At 41.6% G+C, this 25,134-nt stretch overlaps 1 protein-coding gene and 1 long non-coding RNA gene across 3 annotated transcripts in view; one reads left to right on the forward strand and one right to left on the reverse strand.

Annotated features, from left to right (window-relative positions):
• Positions 1-18: 18 nt before the first annotated feature.
• On the forward strand, positions 19-5,163 carry LOC121445771. The gene is made up of 2 exons (XR_005974002.1): positions 19-203; positions 4,598-5,163. It is a non-coding gene; the product is annotated as an uncharacterized LOC121445771 (long non-coding RNA).
• Positions 5,164-5,204: 41 nt separating this feature from the next.
• Positions 5,205-25,134, reverse strand: part of Golga3 (golgin A3) — a 50,384-nt gene continuing 30,454 nt past the window's right edge. For both annotated transcript variants that reach the window (XM_041647871.1, XM_041647866.1), the window contains exons 12-24: positions 24,847-24,924; positions 23,622-23,885; positions 22,451-22,545; positions 21,148-21,364; positions 17,956-18,099; positions 16,835-17,032; positions 12,933-13,049; positions 11,603-11,742; positions 10,847-10,979; positions 10,569-10,691; positions 8,478-8,639; positions 7,644-7,807; positions 5,205-7,039 (exon numbers count right to left, since the gene is read on the reverse strand). In XM_041647871.1, the coding sequence (XP_041503805.1) occupies positions 6,868-7,039; positions 7,644-7,807; positions 8,478-8,639; positions 10,569-10,691; positions 10,847-10,979; positions 11,603-11,742; positions 12,933-13,049; positions 16,835-17,032; positions 17,956-18,099; positions 21,148-21,364; positions 22,451-22,545; positions 23,622-23,885; positions 24,847-24,924 (2,007 nt within the window). In that variant the 3' untranslated portion in view covers positions 5,205-6,867. The remainder of the gene's footprint in view (positions 7,040-7,643; positions 7,808-8,477; positions 8,640-10,568; positions 10,692-10,846; positions 10,980-11,602; positions 11,743-12,932; positions 13,050-16,834; positions 17,033-17,955; positions 18,100-21,147; positions 21,365-22,450; positions 22,546-23,621; positions 23,886-24,846; positions 24,925-25,134) is intronic.

The following is a 25,134-nucleotide window of genomic DNA, read 5'->3' on the forward strand; positions in this document are numbered from 1 at the left end:
GAGGCAACCGGGGTCCTGATTCAAGAGAGACGCCGTCCGGCAGTGGCGCGGACAGCATGTCGGGGTCCTGAGTCGGACTCGGCGCTCTGGCTGGGCGCAGTTTGCTCTTCCAAGCGGTAGGCGCTTGGCCTTGAGTTGCTTCTTCACCACACGTCTAAACACCTGGGCCACCCAGACTGTGGCCAGAGGAGCCGGTCAGACAGGTAGGTACTGGGGTCCAAAACGGTGGCCAAGTTTAGAAGCTGTTTCTCTGGAGAAACAGACCGTCCCCACAAAATGCCCATGCCGTTTTCGTCACGCTAAAGCCTCCCCAGTACTGGGATTAAAGATATGCGCCACCATGCCCGAATGCTAATTGCTGGTCCTTTTCTCATTTTTTTTGAGCCTTGCTATAGAGATCTTCCTGCTTGAGCCTATAGAATGTTGAGATTACATGCATATGTCACCATAATTTTACTTCTGACCACAAAACACAAGGGCACCGAATACGATGACATCCCGTGTTGGTGTAACGGCTTCTCACATGTACTTTGAGCGTTCTTCAGTAAGAAAGGTGTAGGTTGCTTGTTTGGGGAATTAGAAGGCGGCAGAGTGGAGGGGCGAGGCGGGAATGCCTTTTCTGTCCAAATGTGCATCCTGCTTTCCTGCCAGTGAGGTCTTGACCGTAAAACCAGTTCTCAATATCAGAAAGTGGTGGCCCGAGGAATGCCCTAGAAAGGCTTGAGCGAAGACCAGCAGGTTATGATGCTGAATCGATTTACAAGCTGGCCAAACTTCGAATGTACACCATTCAGGTCATGTCTTCAGTTAAAGATATTACTCCTCAAGACAGACTCAGGGAAGCCTACTGAACTAGATCCAAAACAAAAACCCAACCAGATGACTGAGAAATGCTGATATGAATTTCCAATGGTTTTTACAGCCCCAGGATTTATAAGGCAAATTTAGATATGTTCAATTAAGCAGGGCGTGGTGGTGCACATTTTTAATCCCAGCACTTGGGAGGCAGAAGTAAGCAGATATCAGACTTCAAGGCCACCCTGGTCTACGGAGTGAGGTCAAGGACATCCAGGATTACACAGAGAAACCCTGTATCCAAAAAAAAAAAAAAAAAAAAAAAACCAAAATAAATGAAAATTGTAGGCCGAGGGAGATGGGTAAAGTAGTAGTATTTCTTCAAGGAACAGGCCCAGGGAATATATCCTAGAATAGTGGAGACTAACTTTTGATGTTTTGTTTTTTGCTTTATTATTGTGTTTATTTAAAAAGACTGTTGTTTACTAAGACTGTTAGAAGCTTTGTGTAGTGGCTAACACATTTACTTAACACTAAGATCAGCCTGTCTCAAAAAATCAAAGACTTACCAGAAGTATACTGTACTTGTGGCTCTCTAGCCATATATTAAGATAGATACAGATGGTCTCCTAGAAAACAGCCTATGGCAGAGAATTCAGTAGAAAAAATTGGGAACAACAGCGAGGAGCCTGAGATTCTCAGATAGGGACTGCGTAGTTCCATATAATTAAGCTGGGAAAGCAGCAGGTCAGGAATTCTGGGTTAAGGGTTATAGCTAAGCCAACAACAGGCTGGCCCAGCAGGTTGAGGAAGGTCTGGATTTATTTTCAGAATGATAAGGCATTAAGTGTTGAGAAGTAGATTTTGACCTGCCTGATGGAGGTAGTGCAGTTATGCAAAGGTGGACAGAGGGTAGATGAATGAATATTTAATGCTCAGAAAACTTCATGTGAGGTGAGGTGTATAAGGCAAGGCTACCACTCCATAGTTAAACTACCATAGTCTATTCATATAGAAGACATGACTATTTTATTATCCTGACCCAGATTATATGTAAGCAAAGTCTACAAAACACCTCCTGCAGATACCTATCTGAAAGAGGGACAAAATATGTTTATCCATGACTCTATCCAGAGAGCTGCCCCCATCCTAGGAGCAGCTGGAGCTCCAACTCCAGGGAAGAAAAGCACTTCCTTAATCTAGGCTGCCCAAACTGCAGCCCAGTAGGTGCCATCTTCACATCTAACTAGTTCAACTATGGAAAAACACAAAAGGCTTGTGAAGGTGGTATGAGTGACTCTTCTCTGAACCACTATTTTTGGGAGTTAAGCTGTGCCCCTTGTAAAAGGCTTTTATCCCAGCTGGGTTTCCTGTTTATATCCTCTCATGAAAAGCTGCTCCCTACCAGCTGTTGTATTTGGAGAGGCTAGAGTATAAAGCTAGGGCAGACTAGGAGAGGTGCTCTATGTATGTATGCTATTACAGAGAAGCCTTCATCCTTTCAGGTTTACCCACATTCCTGTACTCTGTAAAGAAAAGAATCTCAGTAAACTTGTTGGTTCCCCAGAATGAACTTACATTGTTGTTTACATCTTCCCAGGAAGAAACTTTAGCAACAGGTCACCATCTAGTGTTTTGGGAGCCACATTCATGCTATCTATTTTAAGGGCCATGAGGACAGAGATGCAGGTTATATAAAGGTAGACAGAGAGTAGTGAATGGCACAGAGTCTTCTCTATTTAGGCTTGGGGACTCTCTGAGACTATCATGGTTACCCACTGTGGTGATTTGAATGGGAATGGCCCCCACAGACTTAGATTCAGAAGGAGTGGCATTATTGGAGGTGTGACCTTGTTGGGAGGAAGTATGTCCCAGGGATGGGCTCTGAGGTTTCAGATGCTCAAGGCAGGCCCAGTGTCATTCTGTTTCTGCTGCCTGTTGATCCAGATGTAGCTACCTCTCCAGAACCATATCTGCCTGTGTGCTGCCATGCTTCTCACCATGGACTAAACCTCTGAACTGTAAGCCAGCACCAATTAAATGTCTTTTTATTATCTATTATTTATATTTATTATCTATTATTATCTATCTGTTTATTTATTTATTTGGGTTTTTAGAGACAAGAGTTTCTTAGTGGTTTTGATACCTGTCTTAGAACTAGCTCTTGTAGACTAGACTGGCCTCGAACTCACAGAGATCCATCTACCTCCCAAGTGCTGGATTAAAGGCATGTGCCAACATTGCCCAGCTTTTTTTTTTTTTTTAAAAATAAGAATTTGCTGTAGTCATGGTGTCTCTTCACAGCAATAGAAACCCAAACTAAGGCACCCATCATGGATGGCAGGGGTGTTAAATAACCCATTTTATAGTTCCCTCATACTTTGCTTCCTAATACTGCATGAGCTATCAGGTTTCTGAGTACCTTAGTGATTTAAATACTGAGGTTCCCAAATCCTTCTCCTTTTCCATCTTGATTTAAACTGTGTGGCTTATTAATAACATTGGGCCAGGATAATGCAGTGATCAAAAAAAAGTGACTAAAACAAATTGTTTGAGGTATGAAAATTAACCCAGCAGAGACTAGTCAGCTGAAGAGCATAGAGTAGACAGGCCTTCCTCTGCTCCCTGCACACGCTTTTGCATGTGTGCTGCTCCCTCATGGTGATGGTGGATGCAGCACAATGAAGGTCAGCACGCTACTTCTGCTGGTCTGACACAAGGAGTGAATCTTTCTACCTTACTTTAAACTTTGGTAGAACACATTACCTTTTAAAATGTTGTGAAACAACATGAGATAAAAAAGAGCTACTCCCAAATATGACCAAGTGCTAGTACTAAAAATAAAGCCCTTCCAAGTGAAATATGAAAACCTTTACCAAAAATAGTTTATTGCATAAAATGTAAGAAATTCGTGAGCACGCTTATATTTTTTTAAAAAAGAAGCAAAACAACAACAACAAAAAAAAACCCAAATCAACATGCCTTTTAAAGTTACAGTCTGTTACCTACGACAGTTTTCCCTGGAAAAGTCCCAACATGAAGATTGATTCTCTTGTGAGGAAATTTTTTATAGAAATGAGAAACTCAAAAACCACTGAAATTTTGGACCCTCTAAATTGGACATCAACCCAAGGATCCTGATAGAACCTAAGACTACTATAGAATAGATTTGGCTAGAATTCCAAACCACTGAGCATGTTAGGGTAAGACTCAGGACATCTCATACCATTCTTATCACTGAGGTCCTTGGAAGTCTCTAAGACTTTTTCTTTTCAAATATGATGTTTACTTTCACTCCCAGAATCTTCACTTGTTACTTTTTGTTTCAAGATATATGAAAATATATGTCATGGTGATCCTGTAGGCCTCTGGCTTTTACAATAATCCACACACTAGGACAAGTTACATTTTGAAATGAAGAAAGAATTTAACATAAGCTTTCTGATACATACACTAAGATTACTTTCTGAGAGGGCAGGTCCTGTTCCCTATACCCCAAACCCAAGTAAATTCACATCTTCTCAAAATCATTGCCTGCTACACAGTATAAAATACTAAGATCATGGCACCAATCTGACGAGTACTATTAAAAAAAATGGAAATCTCTTGGCAGTTTTTTTGAACATAAGAGAAATAAGTAATATTATAAAGCATGCAAGCCAAGATGTCAGCTATAGGACATATAGCATATGTGATATATGCATAAATGTTATGCAGTGGTAAGCCTGCTTTAGAAAGCAATCCTCAAAGTGACTGCAGTTTTTCATGAGTAAACCTAAAATTCCAAGTTTTGACTACACAGGCAACAGTAACTCAAGCTGTATTTACCCAAGAAGAAACTCTGGGAGATAAAATACAGTGAAGTCCCTTGAAAATAAGAGGAAAAAAACAAAACCGACCAACCAATCAAAACATTCATAGCAAATTTGAAAATTCAACTTCAAGGTGACTGACTACGGGAACCCTAAGACAATGCCAGCTCCAATCTAAGAGATCTCTGAACCATAAATGTGAGGAAAAGACACATTGATGCATAAAAATGGACAAAAAAATGGAGCCAAGACATGCCAGACTTCCATGGAACCAAGAGGGACCTGACCAAGGACCTGCAAGGTAGACAACAAAGCCTAGAGGAAGTGCCATTTCTGAGGATGTACATGGGACATCAAAACAGTGGAAGAAATAGGTGAAGACATGAAAGCAACTTTCACTTGAATGAGTTCAGAATTAGCATATTCTTTCCTCGTGACTTCTTAAAGACCTCTCCACACAGGAGAAAATAACTATGCTGTAGAGTAAGCCCAACCCAAGTATTATTTCTTGGTTTTGAAATTTAAAATACAAAATAAATAAAAATGTAAATTACCACCCTTTCCTAGTTTCTAACTTAAAGAGGGTATGTTTATATGTAATGTTTTCAAGCTTATTTTTATTTTTTAAAGATTAACCCTGTACAAATTCTATATACATTGTAAAAGGTACAATACTTGTTAGGGAATATTTTTCAAACACCAGACATCATTGTGATTAGTTCTACTTTAATCATACCAGTTAATCTCCTAATAGGATATTACAACAGAACAACTCATTCTCCACAAATTAGACAAGAAACCCAATAAGAGACACCTACGTGGGCTGATCACTAATGCTCAGAACTTCCTTTTTCAGACTTTTCTCTCCCTTCTAACTTAATATTTCAAATCATTTTTTTGTTCCATCTTTGGTTTCATGTAACCGAGCTTCAAACTTGCTATGTAGCTGAAAACTGGTCTTGAACTGATCCTTCTCCTGATTCTACCTCCCAAGTGATTACAGTCATGAATTACAAAACCCACTTTATTTTAAACTTTCTTCGTGGGCTTTCACAAAGATTAAAGACTTCAACACTTCTAGTCAGTATACGAAGCATTAGTATATGGTTTGGGAAGCAGATGGCAATAAATCACATATTTAGTGCTAACTTTAAACAATGTTTCTGTCTCTGAACCTTCTGTCTTTCAGACCACAGCTGCCCACCTTCTCCCAGATATTCTGATTCCTAGTAGTACTGGTGTTTAATAGAAGTCCAGGGTAGTTCCTAATGACCATACTGACAGATATTCACAGTGCCCCATTAATACCCTCTTTAGGACACAATGGATACAGCCTATAACCCACACACAGACCTAGGTTGCCTTGTCTCCTGCTCTTTTCCTGGGCTCGCTAAATGTCAAGTCAGTATGAGGAGACCTTGGAGATCTTCCATCCCCTGCTAATTCAAGACCTGACTGGTCCTGCCTGTTGGTAAGCCAAAGTGAGTGGAACCACAGACCTGAGAGGTCAGTGTTAAGAATTCAAAGAGATGTTGACAGGAAAGACCCCTAGAAATAAAAAGATTAACACAATTCTTTCTGTGCAAGAGTATTTGGTTTTAGGATGCATAGAAAATAAGTTATATTTCTTAAAATACATTTTTTTACTGACATCCCTAAAGCTACATGTATACTGTTTCTCAATATTAAATTTTCAAAAGGCAATCAGTAAGACAATTAGGTCTTTAAATAATACAGGCATATGCCTTTTTAAAAGACTTTCAATATTTACATATACATCCTTTATAGGTAGGATGGTTTGAAAAACAAATGAAATAAAAACAAAAAGTTCAAATAAAAATTTATGTAGGAAAGTAAAGGTCTTAATGAGTGAAACAGTAAAGACCTCTATGTACTGGTGCCTATTGAGCCCACTCTGTATATAGTGCCTGATAAGAACAGGTTCCTGGCAACACCCTTAAGTGTGTCTATAGCCACACATAAGATCCTTCCTTCTGCAAGTAACTGTTCAAACAGACATTCAGATCTCACCAGTGATCCAAACTCTGAGACTTGATCATTTCACACAGGAAAAGCTAGTTGTTTAAAATAACTATTTCTTTAATCCTTGCCTCATTGTTATTTTAATTCTTGATAAAACGCAAAGAGGAATTTAAATCTCATCTCTTAAAAAACCACCAGAGCACACAATCAAATAAATAATATTGACAAAAGAATATTCCTTCAGCAGGCACAAATACGTGGTGATGAGAACAAGTAGTCATTGGCCCAGCCCTTCTCTGGGAACATTGTTTTGACTCTGTGGTTTTGTGTCTCCCTTGGGATGGGCATGCTCTGCTGGGGTAGCTTCCACCTGAGTCCACGAGGACAGAGACTCATGCACAGTGATGGTATGCTCCTCCATCTGGCGCTGCAGACTGTCCATTTCCTGCCTGGGGATATGAGAGAAGGCAGAAGAAGAAACTCTAAGTTATACAAGGACCACTAGCTACAGTGGGCTTTACCACACATGTGGTTCCCTTAAAGTCCAATCAGCAAAATCATCTGGAGTTAAAGAAGGCAAAAGCTCCTGGCATTCCCTCCCCCACTCTCTCTAGGCATAAGCCAGCAAACACTATAACATAGGTTTCTGTTTTCTGAGAGGTGCTTCTGTGAGAAACATGAGCAAGACATGAACCCCTGATGCTAACCAAGTTGCTATCTAGAAGCCATCATGTAAGGCCACTGTCACTTGTGATTTCCCCTTATAAAATCACCTGCCTGTTAGGGTCCTATGTGCTATATATAACCCATGATGGTCTTTTCTGTCCTAAGTTAGGAGGCTCAGCCTATAGGGTACAGGTGTAGCACCTGACCTTTTAAGGGCCCACCAAAATAGTTTACTTAGCTATTTTCACTTTACAACATGGACCCTAGAAGCTCTGCCAGTAAAAAGCTTTTACTTCACAAGAGTTTCAAAGAAATAGGCACTCTATAAACAACAGGAAAAACACGTCATGTCTAAAGGCTGAACAAAATGGGGCATAGAAAACATACTTGAGCTGCTGCAAACAGCTGTTGAGATTCTTGAGGGGTTCCTTGCTCACAGCAGGTGGTGGCCTCAGCAGCTCCTCTATCAGTGAGGCTGGGACAGGACAGTCTGGTATCTTGATGGGTGTTGCAGGGCTGGAGGAGTTGGACTCACCTTTTGGTTCTTTCTTCTGTTTGTAAAAGCACATCATTAGCCTCTCTACAGCCCTTCCTTATTCTCCACCACAACTAACCTTCCCCGAGCCATGTCCCCCTGCTGAAAAGAGGACTAACTGCTAGATTTTTATAAAGAGAGTCTGATAGTAAATGGGTTAAGAAAAACTAACTAGTCCAGTAATCCTAATGCACATAAGTACAAACCATTTGTGCCAGCCCTCAGGAGAAATAACTAAACACTGCATTAGAGCTCTCTTATAGGAGTCTCCTGAAATACAAGCCTATACTTTGAGCTAACCTAAGAAATTTGGCAATATTTATGTAGATTGTGCCAAGAAAAGAAAAGAAAGTCTGCCAGGTATTTGAACCCTCCAGCAGAATTGACAATAGCATGAGGTTCCCACCTGAGCCCATCCTGAAGCTACCTGTGTTCCATGATGGCGGCACAGCAAGGCTGTATGTTTATTAGTATAAAATAGTATTAAAACAAGATATGTATATTCAAGAAGAGAAATAAATATTCTGTTAGAAAAAACACCAAAACAAAATGTTCTGGCTCACTTTCCAAGCAGACTTCTCTGATGTATTAGTTGATCTGTGAATGACTAGAAAACCTATCAATCTGCCCAAACAAATTTAAATGAAATAAACAGTTAACCTGTAAGGAATGTAACCTAATCCTACCTTGGCTGCAGCACGGCGAAGATCCAGCTTGAGCTGTTGGTTCTGCTGCAGAAGAGTTTTCATGTTGTTCTTCAGTTCAGACACTTTGGCTTGAAGCATAAACTTATCCTTCTGGGTCTCTGACAGATCTTCCTGTACCATTTCCAACTCAGATTTGATAGTCTAAGAAAAATGATCAGATTCTTTTTTTTTTCAAGCTAAAATGTCTTAAATACCTGACAGTGAGTGGCACATGCTAATAACCCCAGCACTGGTGAAGCTCAGGAGGCTCAACACCAACCAGATTTAGCCACATAGAAGGTGTGGGTCAGCTTGGCCTGTCTCAAAAAAACAAGCATCTTAGCCTGGTGGTGGTGATGCATGCTTTTAATCCCAGCACTCTGGATGCAGAGGCAGGCTGATCTCTAAATTCAAGGTCAGCCTGGTCTATAGAGTTGAGTTCCAGGACAGCCAAAGCTACACAAAGAAACCTTGTCTCAAAACACAAGCAAAATAAAAACAGTTTCCAGCACCACATGGATGTTAATTTGTCAGTTTTGAGGACTTAGTTTTTGTTGGGATGAGTTATGTTTTCATCTCAGTAATTTCCTCTATAGTTAACCTAGCCACCAACAAATTCATTAGAAGCGGGGCTGTAGAGATGGCTCAGCAGTTAAGAGCATTGCCTGCTCTTCCAAAGGTCTTGAGTTCAATTCCCAGCAACCACATGGTGGCTCACAACCATCTGAAATGAGGTCTGGTGCCCTCTTCTGGCCTTCAGGCATACACGCAGAAAGAATATTGTATACATAATAAATAAATAAATATTAAAAAAAAAGACTCTTTAAAAAAAAATTCATTAGAAGCAAACTCTTGACTTTAAAAAATAATTATTCTATTCTTAATTATGTGTGTCTGTGTGGGTTATGTGCACATGAGTGCAGGTGCCTATGGAAGCCAGAGGAAAGAGCTGGATTTGCTGGAGCTAGAGTTACATTTGGTTGTGAACTGCCCCATGTGGTGCTGAAAACTGAATTGAATCCTCTGGAAAAATAAAAAAAAGCTTTCAATTGCTGAGCTGTCTCTCTAGTTCCAACTCCTAACACTATTTTTAGATTGACTGATTGGTTGATTTATGTGTGAGTGCTTATGTGTGTTTATGCGAACATGTCAGAGCCTTCAGAGGTCAAAAGAGGGTGTTGGCCTTTCTGGAGCTGCTCTGTGAGTGCTGGGAACCAAAATCCAGGTCCTCTGCAAGAGCAGTAAATGATGCTAAGCATCACTTCAATACTCTTGACACTTAACATAGAGCCTTTTCCAAGCAGCAATATCTGCATGGCCAAAGTTAACCCCAAGGATCTTTAAATTCTAAAGTCCACTATTAGACTAAGTCAAACCATTCCTAAGAAATAGTATAAGCCAATCTAATAATTTGAGCCTTTTGGGGGTGGGCGGGGGTTCAAGACAAGGTTTCTTTATGTAGCCCTGGCTGTCCTGGAACTTATCTGTGGATCAGGGTATCCTCAAACTCAGAGAGTCCACCTCTCCCTCTCAAGTGCTGGGATTAAAGGTGTGTGCTTTTCTTCCTTCCTTTTTTTTTTTTTTTTTTAACAGGTAAGTAATATTAGCAAGTTATGTTTCTGGTCCTTTCCCTCAGCAGAAAAGACTATTCATTTGAGCCTTTGTGGAGAAGTTGATCATAAACACATTGCATATGGTCATAGCATGTTTCTGGTACACTTCATGCAGTTTAACAGAGGAATAGTGCTTGGGTTTGTCTCAGTTTCTTGTCCATCTGTGTAAACTGAACCAGAAAATCACGCTGAACCTCAATCTTTTTTTTTTTTTTTTTTTTTTTTGAGACAGAGTTTCTGTTCTAGAACTAGCTCTTGTAGATCAGGCTGGCCTCGAACTTACAGAGCTTCACCTGCCTCTGCCTCCTGAGTGCTAGGATTAAAGGTACGGGCCACCACCACCCGGCTGAACCTCAATCTAAAACAGAGACAGTGTCTTCAGATCACTGAAGTGAGGCGGGGGAGCCAGGAGGGTGATCCGATTCAATGAGAACCCCTTCTATCCAGATCCAGGGCTTGGGATAGGGATAGCACCAACCTGGAATGTCTGCTGTGTGCTCTCTAGTTCTTTCTTGCCATGTTGCTCTGTCAAGTCAAGCTGCTGCTTCAGGGACTGAATTTCTCGTTCTTTCTGGTCCAATTCCCATTTGAGATCTTCCATCTAAAAGAAGGCAGCACATGACTAACACAATTTTAAAATAATGACTTATACTGTAAAACAGTTCTAAGGAATTTCTACCATCTTTTAGTATTACATTTATAAAAAAAATATAATTTCTGTCTGAACAGACAGAGCAGCAAGGACCTAGCTGTCACCTCTTGACTCCCTGTGGGCTGCTGGTTCATCTGTTCATCCAGCTGCTTCTGTAGGAGCTGGAGCTGGGTTCTAGCTTCTGCAAGCTCAGTCTGGAATTGTGCTATTTCTTGAGAATGCTTTCCCTCTTGAATCCTGGCATTTAAACAAACAAAAAGGTTAAAAATAAAATGACAAAATTCTCTTAGTTTGTCCCCAAAGCTGTCTATGGTGAAAACCCTTTACCACTGGCTGTAGGTAGTGTAGAGTATTTCCAATGTTCTACCTTCATTAACCCTACAAAGAAAGTCCTTTTTACTCTGGGAGTACACAAAACTCAGACACTTCCATAACACAACAAACAGAGACCTCTGGGGCTGCTATAGAGATGTGTTGTGTATAGCCCTGGGTTTATCCTGCCCCTTTTTACATGTCTGAGTTGATGTTAGCATTAGTGTGAAGCTACAAGGAATCTCTGAATATTCAGGATATCCCTGGATTGAGTGCTCAAATTGGGGTTCTTTGTATTCTAAAAAGAAGTCAAGGAAGAGCTGGGTTAAGTTTAAGCTTAGGTTTCCTGAAACAGTCAGACAGATAACTCTGTCCTTTTGACTTGTTCGTAAAGTACTTGGCTCCTTAGGGAAAGACATGACTCTTTCTGTGAGATTCAAAATGAATTAAAGATGAAAGAAAACCCCAGTAGCTCTGAAGTGCTATATGGAAAATGGTCATCGAGGACACAGCCCTGGGATGTCCTTGTGCAAGCAGCAGGTACTCACTGAAGCTCATCCACTTCAGCTTGCAATGCCTGTACCATGTGTTCCTTCACCTGCAGTTCCTTCTTCACTTCACTCAGCTCCAAAGTAGCTGCCTTAAAATGACGGCGGTTGTGTCCAGCTTCTACCCTGGCTGCAGCCATCTAGAAGAAAGTGAGAAGTTGACATTATTCACACACAAATGTGATGGAATACCAAGCCCCTACACCAAACCAACGTGGAACTGGTCTGTTGTGTATTTTCCTCTCAAGGCCAACACAAATGTTGTGTGTGTGTATATGCATGTTTGAATGTGTTTAGTGTGTGTGTATGCAGATGTGCACCCAGGACTGTTGTATGTGGAAACCTAAGGCTAGTATCAGGAATCTTCCTTGATTGATCTACCTTATCTTCTGAGGCAGAATCTGTCAATCAGATCCGGCATTTACCTGACAGATCAGTAAAACTGGAATGTGGAAAGGAGCCAGTAACAAAGATAAGTCTGTATACTTTAAGGCTATATACAGCCGTATTTCTTGACTGTTTTTAGACAAGGTCTTGCTATAGAGCTTAGGCTAGCCTCAAACTTAACTACATATAGCTTAAGCTGACTTTGAAGTCAAGATCCTCCTGCCTCGGTCTTTTAAATGCTGGGATTACAGGAGTGTGCACAAACAGGAAGTGTGCTTTTTAAACTTTACAGAGAGTTCTTTTTCTAGAAAAGACTAATGTGCATATATATGGGTGGCTTAAGTCGGTCTTTTCCAGTCCCTCACTGCTAAAGTCATTTAATGCTACTTTCTACAAAGAAACAATGTTCTCTGCAGTCTGTCATAAGAACCCAGTCCTTAGAAACAAACTCACCATGTGAAGGACACCCCATATATTGTCAGAATTCCTTCAGCCAATAGCCTTTAAGATACTGGCCCATCGGGCGGTGGTGGCGCACGCCTTTAATCCCAGCACTCGGGAGGCAGAGGCAGGCGGATCTCTGTGAGTTCGAGACCAGCCTGGTCTACAAGAGCTAGTTCCAGGACAGGCTCCAAAACCACAGAGAAACCCTGTCTCGAAAAACCAAAAAAAAAAAAAAAAAAAAAAAAAAAAAAAAAAAAAAAAAAAAAAAAAAGATACTGGCCCACTTTGGGTGTGATTTCATGACCTATAGATAGAGCCCTCTTGGTTGTTGGATTCGGTTCCAGTTCCCAGCTGGACTGCTACCCTTTCTGTGAGTTTAACCCCAAATAAATAAACCTTGTTATACTCCATTCTGGGCTATCGTGGAATTCTTTTGTATGCCAACACCCACAGTCTATATCTCCTAGAAGGTCCTATGAATTTGAAGCTAACAACATACCTGTTCCTTCATGCTGTTTACTTTCATCTTTTCTTTTTCTAATGAGGCTTGTAAGGCTTCAACAAGTTGCTTCATCTGGCGATCCTCCTCCTCTTTGCGCTGTAAAACTGCCTGCACCTATATCACATCATGAAAGGATGAATAAGAAACGATATCAATCCCAAGCACCTATACAACCCTAAATACAATTTGGGATCCTCTACCGTCAACCATCATGTGGAGCCCAGTACGATGGTGGAGCTGTTTGAAAGAAAATGGCCCCCAAAGGGAATGTCACCATTAAGAGGTGAGGTGTGGCCTTGTTAGAGGAAGTGTGTCACTTTGGGGGCAGGCTTTGAGGTCTCTTTTTCTCAAGCTTCTCTCAGTGTGACAATCAGTCGACTTCCTGTTGTCTGCAAGACTCAGCTCCAGGATGTCTGCCTTTCATGATCATAAGGGACTGAACCTTTGAAACTGTAAGCAAGCTACACTCAAATGTTTTATTTATAAGAGTGGCTATGGTCATGGTGTCTCTTCACAGCAATAAAAACCTAAAACAAAAAAAAAAAAGCAAAACAAAACAAAAAAAACCTAAAACAGAAGTTGGTACCAGAGACTGGGGTATTGATAGGCCTGATGATGCTTTTACATGGAGTAATATGGACTTTGGTACTTTGGGTTAGGAAAGCAGTGGAATGCTTTAAGCACTGCTTAACGGACCATAATAGTAGGAGCTTGGAAGACAGAATTGCTAAGAGTGATTTGAACTGTCAGTGGTACACTCAAGAGGTTTCAGAGAAGAATTTTAATATGTTGCTTAGAGATCGTTCTTGTGATATTTTAGTGAAGAAAGTAGCTGCCTTTTGCCCTTGTCTCATGAGTCTATCTAAGGCTAAAGGGAAGAGTTTTAGATTAATATCATTGCCAGATGAAATCTCAAAAACAGCCTAGTCTAGACTATGTCTTTTGGATATTTGTGGTAACTCTAATGAACATTTGTAATGAAAAGTAGCAAGCTGAGCAGGGTAAATTACAAAATGTATATTTTGAGGAGAAAACCAACAGAAAGCTGGAATGGAGATAAATTCTTTGTTCATGGAGATAAATAGAATAAAGGGAGTGTTGACCTCAGGGTAAGATCTCAGCCAGCTAAGTTTCCAAGTTGTGGGAGGAATTAAAGAAAAGTCAATAGAGCTATGTGTGGCGGTGTATATCTTTAATCCCAGCACTGGGAAGGCAGAGGTTGGAGGAAATGAATTTGAGGGCAGCCTGGTCTAAGGATCAAGTTGAAGGACAGCCAAGCTTAGGAAGTAAAGGAAAACAGAAAGCTAATGAAGATGTAATTGAACAAGGGGGTCATGTTCCAGCCCCAGTAAGCAGCAGAACTTGGCAGCTTCAGCCATGTAGTTCTGGCATCAGAGTTAAGGGTTATAGAAGTTGCCTCTGCACCTATGGACAGCCACTGAGGCCAGGCATGTGTCAGGGGTGTCCCTGAGTAAAGGCCTAGTAGGCCATTGTGTGAAGCTGCAGCCTAGATTGCCTAGGAGAACCTAAGATTTTAGCGATGCCAGAGTCAGGGGATACCTGCCGAAAAGAGCTGCTAATAAGGAGTGGAACCAGCCCAAGAGAAAGAAGTGTGTTGCGGTCAACAAAGTTGAACAGAATTGGAGATGTGGAAAGCATTTTGACATTAGACATAGAGATGTAGAGTTTGGAGTTTGCCACCTGGTGTTGGTCTTGCTTTGGTCTAGTATTTCCTCATTATGTTCCTTTCCCCATGTTTTTGAATGTTAATGTACAGTCTATACTATTATATGTTGGAAATATGTAATCTTCTTTTTGATTTTGATCTTTATAGGGGGATTATAGTTAAGAGATTGCCATGTGTCTCAGAAGAAACTTTGGACTTTGAAACATTTTTGAGACTATGATAGACTATGGGATATATTTTTTTGCATTATGATATGGCTGTAAGCAAGCCTTTGGGGGGCAGGGAGTGGACTGTGATGGTTTGAAAGAAAATGGCCCCCAAAAGGAGTGGCACTATTAGGAGGTGTGGCCTTGTTGGAGGAAGTGTGTCACTGTGGGGATAGGCTTTGAGGTCTCTTTTTCTCAAGCTTCCCTCAATGTGAGTCAGTCAACTTCCTGTTGTCTGCAAGATGTTGCACTCTCAGCTCCAGCATCAAGCCCGCCTGCATGCTTCCATGCCTCCCTTCATGATCATGAGCTGAACCTCTGAAACTGTGAGCAAGCCACCCTCAATTAAATGTTTTTTTTATAAGAGAGACCACTCATGACACAGTCTCTTCACTGCAATAAAACCTAAGAGAGGTAGCATTACATAATGATGACATTAAAGGAAAGGAAACAAGGTTGGGAAGGGAGAAGCTGGGACTGGAGATATAGCTCAGTTGGTAGACTGCTTGGTTACCAGGCATAAAGCCTTGGATTTGATTCCCAGCATTTAGGCATAAAACAAAACAAAACAGGCATGGCTGTAATCCCATGACTCAGGACAGAAAGATTAGAAGTTAAAAGTCACCCTTAGGGGGCTGGAGAGATGGCTCAGTGGGTAAGAGCATTGCCTGTTCTTCCAAAGGTCCTGAGTTCAATTCCCAGCAACCACATGGTGGCTCACAGCCATCTGTAATGGGTCTGGTGCCCTCTTCTGGCCTGCAGGCATACACACAGGCAATATTGTATACATAATTAATAAATAAATAAATATATATTTTTTTAAAAGTTACCCTTAGCTACCTAGTATATTTAGGGCCAGCCTCAGAAACAAATAAATAAGCAAGTGCAGAAGTCTGATCTTATAGGAGTGTGTCACATGGCAGTGTTCAAGAATACAGCTGAGGTCTGGAGAGATGGCTCAGTGGTTAAGAGCATTGCCTGTTCTTCCAAAGGTCCTGAGTTCAATTCCCAGCAACCACATGGTGGCTCACAGCCATCTGTAATGGGTCTGGTGCCCTCTTCTGGCCTGCAGGCATACACACAGGCAATATTGTATACATAATTAATAAATAAATAAATAAATATATTTTTTTTTAAAAGTTACCCTTAGCTACCTAGTATATTTAGGGCCAGCCTCAGAAACAAATAAATAAGCAAGTGCAGAAGTCTGATCTTATAGGAGTGTGTCACATGGCAGTGTTCAAGAATACAGCTGAGGTCTGGAGAGATGGCTCAGAGGTTAAGAGCATTGCCTGCTCTTCCAAAGGTCCTGAGTTCAATTCCCGGCATCCACATGGTGGCTCACAACCATCTGTAAAGAGGTCTGGTGTCCTCTTCTGGCCTGCAGACATGCATACAGACAGAATATTGTATACATAATAAATAAATATTTAAAAAAAACACAGCTGAGAACCCAAAAGAAAGATATATAGATAGATCATAAGACATGCATTTATAAGCAAGGCAGCCCAGCAAGGACAGGAGTGGTAGGAACTAGAACAAAATTTAAGTTAACTTTTCCAGTAATTACATTTTTTAAGATTGTGTGTGACATGACCCTTATGTGACATTCTGAAACTTCCCCTGAAGTGTTCAGCTACCTCTAAAGCATTGTAGAACCTTAAGGAGCTAAGAACAGAATCTACAATAAGACACCAAGTTGGGGTTCAAATCCCAGTTCTAAATCATGTCAGGACTTTTGCACCGGTTCTTGTGCTCCTAGAACCAGAGGATAGTCTGATCTGCCCCACTAGGAGTCTTCTGTGTAAAAAGAACTAATGAACTTGGTACAATGACCACAGGCTCTTATAGCTGGAGGATCCAGGTGCAATGGCCAGGTTCCTCTGAGCCTCTGAGCCAAGTGTGGTAATACCCTGAAAGTGGCTATGACTCAATATGGTAAGACACTGACAGGAAATATGGTCCACATAACTCTCACGCTGCTCCTGGCAAATAGGTCTCAGCACCTGGAGATTCAGCTGCACCAGGTCAGCTTCCCTCTTGGCTAGTGCAGTCTCCAGGATACTGTTGTGTTCCCGCAAAGCTGCATTAGACTGTCCGAGGCCGGTGAGCTTCCCTCGCTCATGTTCTAACTCTAGAGCCAGTTTCTTATTTGACTCTTCAAGATGTTTAATCTTCTTTCTGAAGCCTCTGGATTCTTGAAGCTGAAAGATATTGATACATGTAAAACTTCATGCTCTGGGCAGATCTGGTGATCCATGCCCATGACCCCAGTACTTGGGAGGCAGAGCCAGATGGATCAGTTTAAGGCCAGCCTGGCTATAGGAGACTGTATCAAAAGCAACACCAACCTCACCGCCAGACATGCAATATTCTACTAGACAGAATTATGATACTCACCTGAAACAGGAGAGCAATTTTCAACAAGAGCTAACCACTAAAGCACAAACTATCCTTGACTCATTACCTGTGAAGTTACTGCTCTTTTGGGTTCATAGACCTCTAGAAAAGAGAGCCCCAAAACTACTGTGAGTAGCCTTGCCAAGCTACTCACAAATGGGCATGAAGCTGGGCTGATCTTAGCACACCCATTTGAGGAAAGGATAGAGATGGCTAAATAAAACACACATGCCTAAAAAGTATGTAATAATCCTAAAGACTACTGTAGAAGCATTGTAGGCAGTGGGGTAGGCCAGGGGCTGGTGACAGGGCCGTTAGTGACAATGACAACACTGTCTGAATAGGGCCAATAAACTGCTTCCAAGTTTTCAGTTCTTTGGCAAGTTTAATTTAGGTTTGTTATTTACAATCAAAGAATTTTAACTGGGAAAAGATCAGGATTATCTAACCTTTGAGCACTGAAATAGGACAAATCTGTTATCTACAAATCTGCTAGGATGGATTCACAGCTATCCTGGGTCTCATGTGGTACACAGGTTACAGGCTAGACACACCTGCCTTAGAATATAAGTCTCAGTGGCTATTTTATAACTGTAAAGTGGTAATTATTTTCATCCTCCCTAGAATACTGACAACAATCGGATCCAACAACAATCACAAGGTAACCAACTGCCAAGGAGCAATGCTGAGCAGACAGCAACTCTATGCTTGGTAATACAGGTGTTACCTCATCTTCCAGCTCCAGCACCTTCTCCCGGGACTCTTCCAGCTCCTGGGTAGTCATTGTGATCACCTCCTGTAACTCCTTCTCCAACAGTATTTTGCTTTGGCCAACATTCTGCAGTTCCACCTCCAGAGCTCGAATCTTCTCCTGAGATCCAAAATGGGAGTCATGTTTAGCCAATGGCCCTTTCCTCCTGCAACTTTCATGGACACATAATTGACTACATTCTAGATTTTGTAGTTGTTGTTTTTAAATTTTTATTAACTTTTTAATTTATTTTTTGTGTGTGTGCGCAAGTGCACAGATGCCCTTGTTTGTATGTATAGCTCAGAGGACAACTTGTGGCAGTCAGGTCTTTCCTTCTTCCAAGTAATGGAGGCTCAAACTCAAGTTATCAGTCATGGTGAAAAGGCCTTATCTACTAAGCCATTTAACCAGCCCTGTTGTTTTGTTTTATTGAGACAGAACCTTCCCTACTAAAGAGCCCAGACTGGCTTTGAACTAGTGAACCTCTCTCCTCAGCCTCAAAATTCAGGAAGTATTATTCTTTTGTTTATTTGACATAAGGTCTTGTGTGGCTCATGCTGGCCTAGAACTTGCCAAAGCCAAGATTAACCTTGAAATCCTGATCGTCCTGAATCAGCTCCCTGTGTATTAGGATTATGCCATTATTCCTGGCTGGAGGCTCTTATTTATTTATTTAGAAAAAGAAAACAAACTATCTTTTTTCATTTTAACATACCAATCCCAGTTTCCACTCCTTTCCCTCCCCCCATTATTTCTCCCCTACCACCCCCCAGCCCCCAGCCACTCCTCAGAGAGTGTAAGGGACATTGCTTTGGGGAAGGTCAAAGGCCACTATATCCAGGATGAGCAAGGCATCAAAAGAGAATGGGTTCCAAAAAGACAGTACAAGCAGTAGGGATAAATCCTGGTGTCACTGCCAGTGGCCCTGCAGTCTGCCCCAGCCATACAGCTGTCACCCACATTCAGGACTAATTTGGACCTATGCTGGTTCCTTCCCTGTCCAGCTGAAGTTGGTGAGCTCCCATTAGCTCAGGTAAACTGTTTCGGTGGGTGTACCCATCATGGTCTTGACCTCTTTGCTCATATTCTCACTCCTTCCACTCTTCAACTGGACTTTGGGAGCTCAGTCCACTACTCTGATGCGGGTCTCTGCCTCTGTTTCAATCAGTTGCTAGATGAAGGGTCTATGGTGATATTTAAGATATTCATCAGTGGGGCTGGAGAGATGACTTAGTGGTTAAGAGCTCTGGCTGCTCTTCCAAAGGTCCTGAGTTCAATTCCCAGTAACCACATGGTGGCTCACAATAATCTGTAATGAGATTTGATGCCCTCTTCTGGCCTGCAGGGATACATGCAGGCAGAGCTCTGTATACATAATAAATAAAATTTAAAAAAATATTTTTAAAAAAAGATATTCATCAGTCTGACTATAGGGCATGGCCAGATCAGGCACCCTCTTCTCTATTCTGGCTGGAGGTTCTATTGTTGACTCTTGTGTTATGACTGAGAGTAAAAAGGTATACAGTAAGACAAAGTCATTTCCTTACTCCAGCCCACCATAAACAAGACCATAGTTAAAGCTTCTGGGGATATGCTATTTCTCAGTTACAGATTCTAGACTCCAGAGCACTCCACACTTTGCTGCCTTTACTAGGTGACCCAAAAGGGTTAAAATGACAAACAGAAAGGAACATGGTGATTAGGCCACTCAATATTTCATGAAGTAACTTATTCAACTGTACAAGCAAATATCCATATTATGATATAATCTTATAATTATAAATCTATATTCTAAGAACTTGGGAGGCTGAGGCTAGAAGATCAAAATTCTAAGACCCTGTCTCAAAAAGAAAAACACAAGTTTGGCATTGTAGTATACACTTCTAATCCAAGCATTTTAGAGGTGGAGATATGAGGAATAGGAATCCTTATCTATATAGTGAGTTCAAGGCCAGCCTTGACTACTCTGAACCAACAAAACAAAAACATACAGAAACAGGGAACTGAAGAGATGATGCAGCAGTTAAGAGTACTTTTCACTCTTTCAGAAGACCACGATTTGATTCCTAGCATGTACGGTGGTATACAACAGCCTGTAACTCTAGCTCAAGAAATCTGACACCGTCTCCCATGGCATCTGCTCATACGCGTACACACAGTAAAATAAAACTATTAAAAACAAGAAAAAAGGAAAATCCTAAAGAATAGAATTTTCCTAATGCAGTGACATTTGGATGATCCTGAACACATACTCTACTGTTCCTCATCAGAGCTATGTGGTTTACTGACCTGTTGCCCTCATTCTGCTGTCACCTCTCAGCCACGGCAACAAAATAAAACCTGTCTACCAGAGATTCCCAAACTTTACTATCCTAATGTACACTTACGTACATGAAAGGACAGGAAAGTGACAAGGCTCACTTTCCACATTCACTATGGGCAAGGCCAAACACTTTCCACTCACCTCCCAGCCCAAGTGCTTCCCCCCGATGCCTCCTGTAATTTTTTTTTAACTCTATCAGATTCTACCTCTTGTACCTTCCTTTCTCACTGCATATAATACCATATTGTCTCTGTCTGTACCTCTCTCCCGATGGGACCTAGGGTTATCCAGAGAAGATTATAGAACAGAAGAAACAAGTTCTCCCTCTGCTCCTCAGCCAGGAGCCCAGTTTCTACAGGCCAGGGGAGCTTCTTCAACGGCATATGAGATACTCTATATGTCACTAAAAGTCCAGTGGCAGAGCAAGTCATTTGTTAAAGAAATGCTGTCTATGCCAGATGTGGTGCTGCTGTTTATACTCCCAGATACTTAGTGAGCTGGGGAAGAAGGACTACAAAATTTAAGGCCAGATATTAAGATAACTTGAATTGTCTCCAAATGAAAACTAAAAATTGAAAAGGAGAGGAGGGCTGGCCTCAGTGACATAAAAATTTTAGAGCTAGAAAATGTTGATAGAATGCACTTTTGCTATTTTCAAAAAAATCATAAGGACTCTAGCCAGATGGAGAGGTGCATGATTTTAATGCCAACAAGGCCAGCCTGGTACAAATAGTGTTCCAGGACAGCCAGGGCTATCACACAGAGAAACCTATTTCAAAAAAAAAAATGAACAAAGTCAAAAAAGAGTCATAAGGACTTTGACAGGGAGAAATGTGTTTACCTACTTGTAGGACAGGGTCACTGCTACCACCAGTGCTCTGAGCTCTGAGCTGGCTAAGCTCTGCATCTGTGGCCTCCTTGGTAGCCAGGGCCTCCTGCAGGCGACGGCTAAGAATGCTCACAGCATTCTCATAAGCTTTGTGCTTAGTCTTCATCTCCTTCTGAGCGCTGGTCAGATCTGAGCCCAGCCGCTTCATCTTCTGCTTCTGTTCTGTGATGGCCCTGAGACATGAGTGAGAATGAGGAGTTAACCTCCTGTACAACCAACAAGCTCCCTGGCCTGAAATACCAAGGGCACATGTTATAGTTCACCCTCCAGGGCTAAATGGTGGATTTTTTATTTTATTATTGTGTGTGTTAGAGAGAGAGAGAGAGAGAGAGAGAGAGAGAGAGAGAGGTTTCTCTGTGTAGCCCTGGTTGTCCTGGAACTTGTCTCAGATCTCCTGAGTAAATTGGGAGCAAGGGGACCTTGAGGGAGGGTTGAAGCGGGGAAGGAAGAGGCAGGGAGCGGAGCAGAGAAAAATGTAGAGCTCAATAAAAATCAATAAAAAAAAAAAAGAAAAGAAAAAGAATAATAGGGATAGAAGAACCCCAGCTATGCAGAAGGTGTGTTAGTTTAAAACATGTACTGGAATATTGATCATGGGACTGTAGAATGAAATTGCTATTAAATGATTAAGGGCTCATAGAGGGCCATACTAATTAAAAAAAGAGAGAGAGAGATTGTCTCAAAACAAAACAACCCAGCTGTCTGTCAATAGATAGATAGACAGACAGGTAGGTAGGTAGGTAGATGGCCCAAAAGGGTGTTTACGTGTGTGTATACATGTGTATATTACTAGTTGCTGATAAGGGTCATATGTTTAGGTTTATATGTGTGAGCACAAAAGGGTAAAATGGATGAATAATCAAAGTGTCAACCTAATGAGGGAGCAGGAATGTGAAGATATTGACACCAGTGTATGAAATAAAAAGTCAAATAAAAGGAGGAGATTTTAGGGCTAGGGATGTAGCTCAGTGGTAGAACACCTGCTCAGTGATGCTCAACATCCTGGGTTTCAGCCCCAGCTTGAGGGAGGAGCATGCTTCTGTATGCTTGAGCAAACCAATTTATAAACTTATATAGGAAAAAAGTAACTGCCAAATCATGATGGTACTTTAGAACTCATGCTCCAGGCTTCCTTTTCATAAGCCTAAGTCCAAAAGGAGTATGTTAGGAACACAGCAACATCAAGGACTGTACAAGCTGTTCCTGCTCTCAGAAGAGCTGGAGCCCTTCACAGGGAAGTGTATGCTGCTTAGACTTACTTCTTGGCTTCTTGCTGCAGCTCTTGTATTTGTTTCTTTAGTGTCTCATTGGCCTCAGTAAGGGCTACCATCTGCTCTTTGTCAAACTGCAAAGACTTTAAAAAGAACAAAGAATGGCCAGTAAGTAAAAAGCCACCTACTTCAGGTATCTGTCACTGATGAGCAATACTTCATAGAGGTCAACAGCATTTCTGAGGGTTGGAGAGATAGCTCAGCAATTCAGAGAACTCGATTCTCTCCTAGAGGACCCATGTTTAATTCCCAGAACCCACACAGCAGTTTATAATCATCTGTAACTCCAGTTCCAAGTGATTCAATGCCCTTTTCTGGCTTCCATGGGTGGCATGCACATGGTACAGAGATATACATGCAGCCAAAATATCCATATACATAAAAAACATTTTTGGCCACTCTGTCCAGACCATTAAATGCCTTTTTGAAGTTTATGTCCTGGCAGGAAAGACAAGCTCAGGTTAGCCCAGGACTTACTTGATGCCTCATGAAAGGAACAAGCAAGGTGCTTCTGGGTGAACACTGGACACACCATCCTTACATAAACATACTGGTCACGTCACTTGTCTACCTGAACCTTGCCTGGACCTCTTAGGGACTTTCAGCATGTCATGTGTAAAATGGAACCTTTTTGGTTCTAGCATCCTGCATATCAACTCTCCAAATTTCTCACCGCAGGAGATGATCCTTAGGAGAGACGTCTCTACTCATAAGTCATCCCTTAAACCTACCTTGTCTGATCGCCAAGCCAGTCACTGCACTCATTAAAATGGCAAGACTCAGGAAGTATGGCTGTCCAAAGGGCATGGGTAGCTACATGATCCTTTCAGTGACTGTCCTGCCTAAACTCAGGCTATCTGCAGAGCACTCTCTCCTTTTTGTCTGGTGCCAATTTTATAAACATTGAGGCTCAACCGTAGTAGCTCCAAAGACCCCGTCACAGAGTAGCATGTCCAGGTGCTTACTCTTCTTTGTTTCTTTCATATGCCATCACAACCTGGACTTATCTGAATATTAGTTTCAGGAAGGCCTAGTATCTAGATTGTTTTAAAAGCCTTCCTTGGCCAATGTTCCTTATTCTACCTTATATACAGTAAGCCCTCAGCACACTTGGCTGAACCTATCTCTTGCATTGCACAACCTCTGTATTGCATCCTACCTGCAGGTGAGTCTCCATTTCATCTCGTTCTTTCTGCACTGACTGAAGATGCCCCTCGAGATCGGCCATCTTCTGGTGAACCAGGGACATCTCCTTTTGCAGTCGTGAGTGTTCTACTTCCACAATCTTCTTCTCTCCATGCACCTTCATTAGCTCCTGCCTCAGTTCCTTCATCTCTGAGTCCAACCGTTTTTTTGTGGTTCTCAGCTCGCTAATGAGCTGGTCTTTGGAAGCAGCATCTCGCCGGTAGGCCTCTACCATTACCTTCAGGAAAAGACAAAAGTAATAAACCAGTGTCAGTCAACATCTTGCCCAGGAAATAAGGCTGGCTTACATAAAAATGTTTACCAACAATTCAAGGCATAACCCACCATACCCACGTTCTCAGAGAATTAGAGGCAAGAGCTCTAATCACTAAACTATATCTCTAGCCCTAGGGCACAACTTTTTATACATAAAACAATACACCATGAAATCTAACACTACTCCTTGAGAAATACCAATGATGATGGCATGTCTGGATTTCTGTCTCATGATGTGACTACAAACTATGCCCCCCAAATCTGGACATTGTGTGAAACATCCCATTATCCTCCTGGTATCCTTATATGTTTTGGGTAATCTCACAAGGGCTAATCTCCCTTTAGTTGGGGGTGCTTGAATTCTGAAAGTTAGTCCTTCATGTATCTCTGTAATAAACTGAAACATAACTTATAAACAAGCTCTGGCGGATCTTCTTCTCTTAGAACAAAACATTCAACTAATGCTGGCAGTGAAGCAAGGAATCAGCCATTCCTCCATCAGGAGACAAGGGCTTCACAATACAAGACTTTATGTCATAGACCTGTTGAGTACAAACTGAATTTGTTTTTAATGTTAGATTGTGGTGTAAGCTTTTCATATACTTTATACACCAAACACAATCAACACATACTGACCAAAAAAAAAAAAAAACGTATAACACACAGATCTTGGAAGTAATAATGACAGGGTATTCTGACAGGTACCACAATGGTAGTTATTACACTCAGTCTTTGAGGATCATAGACCCTACCTCCGGGGAGAAATGGCATGCTGCCTCACTGACTGCAATGGAGGACAAGTTAGAACAAGTACAATGCCTTTAAAAAGTATAAGGCCTAGATGCTTTCCTCTTTCTGAGTTTGTTCTACTGAAGCAAACAGACTACTCAGAATATGACCAAAACTTGTTTCTCATGTCTTACCTTTTGCTGAAGAAACTGCTCCTTTACTTTCTGCATCTGTTTTCTCAATGAGGCTGTCTCTTGCTGCAAGTGCTCCACCTACAGGACAGGTTTGCAAAAGGGTGGGTGGCCTGACAGTTCTAGGTCTGTGCTCTGTGGCATTTCTTAAGAGTCAGCACTAGCTAGAGCGCAGAAGGTGGCTTTCAGTCAGACACATACATTCTGATAGCCCATGGACTCCTCAGGCAGGACACACAACCAGCATCCTCCCTCCTTGCTACTTAAGAGCACAAAGACAAGATGAAGGGC

Source organism: Microtus oregoni, unplaced genomic scaffold, assembly GCF_018167655.1.
Source record: "Microtus oregoni isolate MIOR12 unplaced genomic scaffold, Mior012 000003F_ref0000135, whole genome shotgun sequence".
In the NCBI taxonomy this organism is placed as follows: domain Eukaryota; kingdom Metazoa; phylum Chordata; class Mammalia; order Rodentia; family Cricetidae; genus Microtus; species Microtus oregoni.